The 8,715-nt window shown below is 41.8% G+C and overlaps 1 protein-coding gene and 2 non-coding genes across 3 annotated transcripts; all 3 read left to right on the forward strand.

The window, feature by feature from the left end:
• The first annotated feature begins 2,754 nt into the window (after positions 1 to 2,754).
• LOC115458917 (40S ribosomal protein S7-like) lies at positions 2,755 to 7,701 on the forward strand. Its single transcript, XM_030188771.1, has 3 exons — positions 2,755 to 2,843; positions 6,168 to 6,318; positions 7,014 to 7,701. Exons 1-3 carry the CDS (start codon positions 2,758 to 2,760, stop codon positions 7,089 to 7,091), a joined length of 315 nt encoding a protein of 104 aa, XP_030044631.1. The 5' UTR covers positions 2,755 to 2,757; the 3' UTR covers positions 7,092 to 7,701.
• LOC115458918 lies at positions 3,810 to 4,031 on the forward strand. Its single transcript, XR_003940169.1, has one exon. It is a non-coding gene; the product is annotated as a small nucleolar RNA SNORA73 family (small nucleolar RNA).
• On the forward strand, positions 6,606 to 6,828 carry LOC115458919. The gene has a single exon (XR_003940170.1). It is a non-coding gene; the product is annotated as a small nucleolar RNA SNORA73 family (small nucleolar RNA).
• Positions 7,702 to 8,715: the final 1,014 nt, after the last annotated feature.

The raw sequence follows: 8,715 nt of genomic DNA on the forward strand, positions 1-8,715 counted from the left end.
AGGGCATCCCATAGGGTCCCATCCGTTACATCCCCTGTATCATTATCCTCCATATATTCCCGTATCACCCTTCGAATTTCCCCGCATGCCTCTGCAGAATCAAGCAAGGATTCATTTAATCTCCAAAATGTTTGTCCCCGTTCTCTCCCCAATCCCTTCCATGAGATCCATATAGGGGCATGATCCGAGGTATGTATACTCCCAATATCAGAGTCCCGCACCTTACCCCATAAGTTACGGGATCCCCAGATTGTATCTATCCGTGTGTATGAGCGCTGCGCATGTGAGTAGAAGGAGTAGGTCCGCTGTCCTGGGTGTTGCATTCTCCAGACATCGATTAAATCTAGTTCCTTAACCAGTCTTAGTAATTTAGACGTATTAGCCTGTCTACCACCCTTCCTGCCCTTAGAGTAGTCAAGATCTGTTAATGCCCAATTGAAATCTCCCCCTAAAATTACATTGCCTGCCACAAATTGGAGTAGTTCTAACCTTAGGGTCTCAAAAAATGCCCCCTGTCCCTCATTGGGTGCATAGATATTCACCAAAGTAATTAGCTGGTTATTGATCTTACCTTTAACCGCAATGCACCTGCCCTTTTCTTCTGAATAGGTCTGTTCATGAATAAAAGGGACCGTATCTTTAATATAGATTGCAAGACCTCCTTTTTTCCCCCCTCTAGGGTCCGCCAACAAGTAATTCTTCCCCATATTCTTATATTGTATTAACCGCTCGTCTTTCTTTTGAATGTGTGTCTCCTGCAACATACTGATATCCCATTGCATTTTACGAATTTCCCTGTTTATGATACTTCTTTTTTCTGGAGTATTCATGCCATTTACATTCCACGAACCAACTGTTATCCCTCCCACCTCCCCTTCCCTCCCCTGTCCCTCCCCCCTCCCAGAAAATCCCCTCGTCTGTTCACTAGCCTTAACTGCCAGTGATATCCCTAAGGAAGTGTCGTTCCGATGGGTTCCCTTACCATTCTTTATCCCCAACATACCCCATCACTCATCAACATACATCATTCTTTCCCCCCATTCGTGCTCCCAAATATCCCCTATATGCCAAAACCTTTTGTAAATCTTAACATTAAGTCACTGGTTGTAGAAGTGCTTTTTACTCAGCTTTAACTCCGGGCCATTGCCCTCCAGCTTTTTTTTCTTTTCAGGTGCCTGCCGCCGTTTCAGTCTCACTGTCCATTCGTGGTGGACTCTTGTTAGTTCTTCCTCCACCCTGTGTGATCCAGCCCCCCTTACTCTTAGGGGGCCTGTCTGTGCTGGAATTCTGGGAAACCTCAGATATCTCCGGCAGGTCCGTACATCCCATTGCAGCCAGAATCTTCCATGCTCCCTCAGGTTGCAAGATTTTCTTTGTCTGGCTTCCCACTGTTAACAACAAGCCCTTAGGATATATCCATCTGTATCGCAGACCCGCCTTTTGCAAAAATCTCGTAATATCCTTAAAATCTCGTCTCTTTTGCAGAGTAGATCTCGCCAAGTCTTGAAAAATCTGCACTTGAACATTGCGCCATTTGATTTCTCCCAATGCACGTGCTTTTCTCCACACCGCTTCCTTCACCTGAAACTCATGGAAGCATGCCACAATGTCTCGAGGGAAATCCCCCTGCTGCGGCCCCAAGCTCCAATGAGCTCTATCAATTTTTATTGCAGGCCGTTCTAATCCTTCTTCAGGATCCGTTCCCTGCTCCAAAATAAAGTCACAAATCTCTCGCACCACTTTCTCCGCATCCCTGAATTGTACTTCCTCAGGGATGCCTTTAATTCTCAAGTTACACCGCCGCGAGCGGTTCTCCAAGTCTTCCAGACGTTGCTCCATGAGATTTCGTTCTTGCTGTTCTTTAAAAGCACTCTTCCTCAAGGTTTGCAGTTCTCCCGCCATCGTATCCATCCGCTCCTCCGTCTCTACTATTCGCCCGCCCATATCTTTCACTTCTTCGCGGAGTTCTGTAACTTCAGCTTGAATACTTTTCCTAGTATTAATCATCTCTGTTAAGTTCTTTAAACCAGCGTATAATTTCGCTCCGCTCTACTTCAATCTCACCAGCGACTTGCTCCTCGTTATCATTATCAGACTCCATTTCGTCCGGCGCCATTTTTGCTCCACGCGGGGGAAGTGGTGTTTTCGCCTTACCCGCTACTCTCGGCGATTCCCCTGCATATTTAAATTTTGCCAATTTCTTTTTGGCCGCCATTTATTGTAGCTGCCTTGCTTCTTCTTCTGCGGGGAATCCCTCGCGCTTTATCGGGGTTTCTCACACTTTTTTAATCTTTAACCCGCGGAGCTCTGCAACCAGGCTACCGGCTACATCGGTGACGTCACTTCCTCCCTGCAGACAAATTTTTATGGTATTATGGTATGCAGCAAAATGCAGACTACCATATATGTGTAATTAGGTTTCTGAACCCATGTCCTTCTTGCATGTTGCTCTCTAACCTCAAGGGTAATCTACTTTCAGGTTAGGTTAAAACTTAAAGAGCTAGATGGAGCACCCCTTGACAGCAAGAGGCTCTGGCATCAATGCAGATCAAAGCTATAACCTCCTCTGTGTTGTATGTCGGGTTTACTGTTTCTACTCCCTCAATGATGTTTCTCTCCCTGATAGTTGGCCTTGCTTTCTTTTGATTTAAAAGATGGGGGGAGGAGCAATTAGAGCCTTAAATTTCAAAGGTGAAAGCATCTTGGTAATTTAATTTTAACTACAATTGATAAATATTTATATTCGATAGATGTAAAATGTTCTGTTTCTCTCAACAGAGGCGGATTCTGCCCAAACCAACAAGGAAAAGTCGTACAAAAAACAAGCAGAAGCGTCCCAGGAGGTGAGTCATGTAAGTAATAATCCCCAGTGGCTAGAGCTCTTGCTGGCAGTGAGTGCCTTGTCCAGGGGTATTATTGCTTTTATAAACTTATATGGTTTTATTTTTAAGGGATTTTTAAATAGTGTATTAAATAAGTAGTTGATACAAACATTTTACAAACGTTATGAATTGGAGTTTTCAAAAGAAGACCAGTAGCTAGTCCAGTTTATTGGATTTCCAACTTCATTGTTGGTAACTATTATTAAACTAGCAGACATCTGCAAAACACTTGGTTACAGCCATCACCCCTACCTGATGACACTGGTCCTGCTGTCATTTTCAGTGAACTGCTGTGTCCTCCTACCAGTTTATGGAAGGAGACTGCAGCTTTCAAGCAGGCTGGCGTATGAATGTTGGAGCTGCCTTCTGTGTTTGTAGCGCCTGCTTTGATGCTGCAGGAGCAGTTTCACAGTAAAGGGGAGGGGTGCATCTCGTTTGCCAACAGAAATAGCTAATTAAATTAAACTATTTTCCTGGGTTTGGGTTTAAATTAAAATCAGCATGGGTGAAGATAGTCCAGGAAAATAAGAGGGTGGGGAAAGACTGGGTCTGGCATGGGCCATCGACATGGGAAGTAGCGAGAGGCCAGTGGTTTGTGCTGATACTGCAGTGTCCATGTTAAGGACCTGATTTGTTAAGCTTTCTTTACCTGTAGACACAGGGTAGGAAAAGTGTCTTAGCCCTATAGGAGCTGTGGTACCTGGGGGGTTGGGGGGTGCATTGTAAGAGAGGTTTCGCCGACTGGCTCCAAAGTTCTTAGAATGGTTCCTAAAATTCAAACACAATTTAAGGCCCAAATGATTGTACAATATTCTGAGATCTTGCTTTTGTTCAGTTGCATCTTTTATGGGTGGCTGCCTACTTCTTAATCCTTTTTTGCTTAATTTATTGTACAGTTCAGATTAAGCTACACACTGCTTTTACAATCCAACGTGGACATCCAGTGAGGTTGCTCTCACATGGCTCTGTCCAGGTGGCGCATGGGGGCATAGCACTTTGGGTGCAGTGATGTATAATCCCATTCCACGACGTTGGAGAGCATGTTTGTCCCCAGCTCTTGAGCTGGTGAGGGCAGTGTCCTGTATATTCCTACAACTTCTCAGAGTCTCTGGACAGTTACTGAGGAGACAAACCATGCAGGATACATGCATATTGTTTTTAATTTGAAAATATATATGTGAGGGGGGTATAGTTCTCCCCCCCCCCCCCCCCCACCTACCCTCATCTGTTAGTCTTACTTTATCTGAAGTCATTGAAATTAATTATCAGACTGTATTTAGAGAGTAATTTCCAGAGAGGGAAGGCACTAGAACTAGAGGACATGAATTGAGGTTGAAAGGGGGCAGACTGGAATAATGTTAGGAAGTATTTTTTTTCACGGAGTGGGTGGTAGATACCTGGAATGCCCACCTGCAGGAGGTGGTGGAGATGAAAAACGGTAATGAAATTCAAAAATGCATGGGACAAACATAAAGGAATCCTGTTTAGAAGGAATGAATCCAAAGAAGCTTAGCGGAGATTGGGAAGCAAAGTCAGTACTGGGGAATCTTCTGTGGTCTGTGGCTGGATAGATTGTTGGAGAACAAGGCCAGTGCTAGGTAGACTTCTATGCTCTGTTCCCTGATTGTGGCTGGATAGATTTGGATGGACTGGAGTGGAGCTTTTCAGGGGCTTTGACATTAACTTCAGAAATTTTAGAACAAGGACCGTGCTGGGCAGACTTTTTTACCGTTTATGTCCTGAAAATGGCAAGGACCGATGAAGACAAGGTATATATATATGAAGTATCGCATACCATAGGTAATACATTTTATCTTGTTGGGCAGACTGGATGGACCATACAGGTATTTATCTGCCGTCATCTACTATGTTATACATAGAAATTAGAAAGGCATGGGATAGAAGGTAATGTCCTGTAGTGGATTAAAAACTGGTTAAAAGATAGAAAATAGAGTAGGATTAAATGGTAAGCATCTCGATAGAGAAGGATAGATCATGGGGTTCCCCAGTTGTACTGGGACCACTGCTTTTTAAAACTAGAGATGGGAATAACAAGTGAGAGAATTAAATATGCTGATGACATTTAATGTGAGCAAGTGCTAAGTGATGTATGTGGGAAAGAGGGACCCAAACTATAGCTTTGTGCTGCAGGGTTCCACATCAGGAGTAGCTGCCCAGGAAAAGGACCTAGGTGTCCTCGTTGATATGTTGAAACCCTTTACTCTGTGTGCAGTGGGAGTTAAGGAAGCAAATAGAATTCTAGGAATTATTAGGGAAGGAATGGAAAACAAAAATAAGAATGTTGTAATTCCTTTATATCACTCCATGGTGCGACTGCACTTCACATGCTGTGTGCAGTTCTGGTCATCACATTTCAAAGATATATCGGAATTAAAAAGGTATATAGAAGGGTGACAAAAATGATAAAGGGGATGGGACAACTTCTGTATGAGGAAAGGCTAAAGCGGCTAGGGCTGTTCAGCTTGGAGACGAGACGGCTGAGGAGAGATACGATAGATGTCTGTAAAATACTGAGTGGAGTGGAACGGACAGACATGAATTGCTCATTTACTCTTTCCAAAAATATAAGGACTAGGGAGCATGCAATGAAGCTACTAAGTAGTAGATTTAAAACAAATCAGAGAAAATATTTCTTCACTCATTGTGTAATTAAACTCTGGAATTCATTACCAGAGAATGTGGTAAAAATAGCTTGGCTTAGGGTTTTAAAAAGGTTTTGATAATTTCCTTTAAAACAAAAAGTCCATAAACAATTATTAAGATGGACTTGGGAAAATCCACTGCATATTTCTAGGATAAGCAGCATAACATCTATTTGTTTTACTGTGTTGGGATCTTGCCAGGTACTTGTGATCTGGATTGGCCATTGATGGACCTTTGGTCTTCCCCAGTATGGCAATGCTTATGTTCATTATTTGTCAGCAGTTCTGCTTCCATCTGCCCCAAATCTTCCTATAGAGTTTAAAGCAGCTTTAAAGACCCATCACTTTACAACGGCTTATGGTTCTTATTGATAGTTCTGTATGTTTTTTTTTCTTTTCTCTTTGCTATGGCAGTTGTAATTTGCTTTTATTGTAAACCGCTTGGATGCCATTTTGGCCCTTTACAATATATCAAATCTGTAAATAAATGGTAGATTTCTTCCAATAAGTTAACTAGCAACCTAGAAGAAAAGGTTCTAGGAAAAAACAAGCATTTAGAAACTAGAAGGTTACTACTGTGTGCAGTCCGGCTTTGTTAACCTGTGTGGTGGTTATTTTTCAGCCGCACACTGACTGCAGTGCACGATGCCATTCTGGAAGACTTGGTCTTCCCAAGTGAAATTGTGGGCAAGAGAATTAGAGTGAAATTGGACGGCAGCAGACTCATAAAAGTCCACCTGGACAAAGCACAGCAAAACAATGTTGAACACAAGGTAAAATTAATCTAAAATTTTGGTATGTGTATACTTAAGTTGTTAATATAACTCATACTAAGCTATGTAGTTAATGGGGTGGTATTTTTTTTGAATAATGTGAGATCTTGTTGGTCTAACACAAAATGAATAAAATCATTGACCAGGACATAACAAATGTATGTCTTAAATGGAATGTCATTTAGCTTAATATCAGCCTGAGTTTGGGATTTTTTTTTTCCGTTTGACATGTAAAATCTTTTTCTAGCTGAAACTTCTTTTCTGAATATGTATCCCTTGTCTGCAATCCAACGTGGACATCCAGTGAGGTTGCTCTCACATGGCACTGTCCAGGTGGCACATGGGAGCGTAGCATCTTTGGGTGCAGTGATGTATAGTCCCTTCCCACAACGTTGGAGAGCATGTCTGTCCCTGGCTTATAGGCTGGTGAGGGCAGTGTCCTGTATATTCCTACAACTTCTCAGAGTCCCTGGACAGTTACTGAGGAGACAAACCATGCAGGACACAGTTATGAGAGTGCAGTTTATTTGTAATTATTGATGCATTTAGTTTTGATTTAATATTGTTAGAATTGCCATGGACCACTGCTTGTTTGTTGGCATGTAACCCTAGATTATGCCATTGTTTGTCTCTTCTTCACCTCAGCATATCAAGTTTGTAAAGTTTGCATTCCTGACTTTTTTTTTTTTTTTTAGGTTGAAACATTTTCTGGGGTCTATAAGAAGCTCACAGGCAAAGATGTTGTGTTTGAGTTCCCAGAGTTCCAGCTATAAAGTGTAAAATGACAATAAAATTATTCATTATTTAGTATCTGCTTGCCTTGTGTTAAGGTTGTTAATGCTTATGCATTACTGACAACCATACTGGATTTTCAACAGCTTTCCTAACAGCAGTGAAGAGCGGAAAGGATGTTGGTGTTTGGGCAGAATGAGTAGGGGATAGTAGAACAAATTATTTTTTTAATTTGAACATTAACACAAAGTCTATAAAAGTGGCCTCCACACCTTTAACATACAACTATATACCCACCGTGTCATGACTAAATCAGCACAATATGAGTTGAGATACCCTGCCCCTTCAAACAGTTGAACCTTACACCAGCTATGGCAGAGAGCCTAAGAACAATCCACTTCAGTCTAGATCAGTCTTATTCAAGCTACTGCTAGCCTGTTAAAAAAACTAATGATCATAACCTGCCCTGCACAGTACATACACTGTTCTTTCTCTTTTCAAGCTTTCAGCAACACTTTTGTGCAGCTGTTCAGCAATATTGTACTTTTGGAATCCACATCTTCATCCACCGGGCCAGAGCATTGTTGCAAGAACTTGAACAAATGTGGGGTATTAATACCTAGCAAAGTTTCAATAAACCTCACCTGTCTATGCAAGCGTTCAATTTGATCATTCAGTGTGTTGTATAATCATTTATGCACTTATGTTTTTGTTTTACAGAATTCAAAATGTATTAAGATGCCCCACTTTAATGATATACACTATGTTCTACACTTTCAATGGGGAAACTATCTTTTTCAAAAAGCAATTAAGAAACTACAGTCTTGATAACCTACCAGGTCTAGCACAGATAAGTGAAGACTTACGTAAACTTCCTTGCCCCAGTGGATGGAGATTGGGTAGGAAACTCTGTTAATGTTACTCCCCTTATCAAGCTGGTGCTGTCTGCCACTGTTAAGTATTGTGCCCATCAGATGGCACAAATACCTGCACAGGCATTTGATATACCAGTTTTCTGAGGTGTACTGATTTTATGTATATTATGTAAGTGCTTTCTCTGTGTCCCCTAATGGGGTTCACAATCTAAAAGTCTGTCCATACTAGCACAGATGGGTTATGTGCTCCTACCAGCAGATGGAGACTAAGAAGTATGAAGTCCTAAGTAAGCCTATAAGTGATCTGTACAGTCTCCTAAGAGCCTCTCTGTTCTCAGTCTCCATCAGCTGGTAGAGGTGATAAGCCTGTGCAGTCCCAGTGTAATTTGTGGGTTGTCCTTATTCTCTTGAATTAGTTTTTTCCTAGTTTTTGTTTTGAGGACTTTTTACTAGTTAAAAAAAAAAGGCTAACATAAGCGTAGCCATACTGGGTCAGGCCAATGGTCTATCTAGCCCAGTATCCTATTTTCCAAACAGTGACCAAGCCAGGTCACAAGTACCTGGCAGAAACCCAATTAGTAGCAACATTCTAGTCAACCAATCCTGGGGCAAACAGTTGCTTCCCCATGTCTGTCTCAATAGCAAACTATGGACTTTTCTTCCAGGAACCTGTCCAAACCTCTTTTAAACCTAAATACACAAACTGCTGTTACCACTTCCTCTGGATGGCTGATTTCCGATGGAACTTCTCAATGATATTTCTCCTAATGTCCTTGGAGTACCGAGTTCA

This window comes from Microcaecilia unicolor, unplaced genomic scaffold (assembly GCF_901765095.1).
Source record: "Microcaecilia unicolor unplaced genomic scaffold, aMicUni1.1, whole genome shotgun sequence".
Lineage (NCBI taxonomy): Eukaryota > Metazoa > Chordata > Amphibia > Gymnophiona > Siphonopidae > Microcaecilia > Microcaecilia unicolor.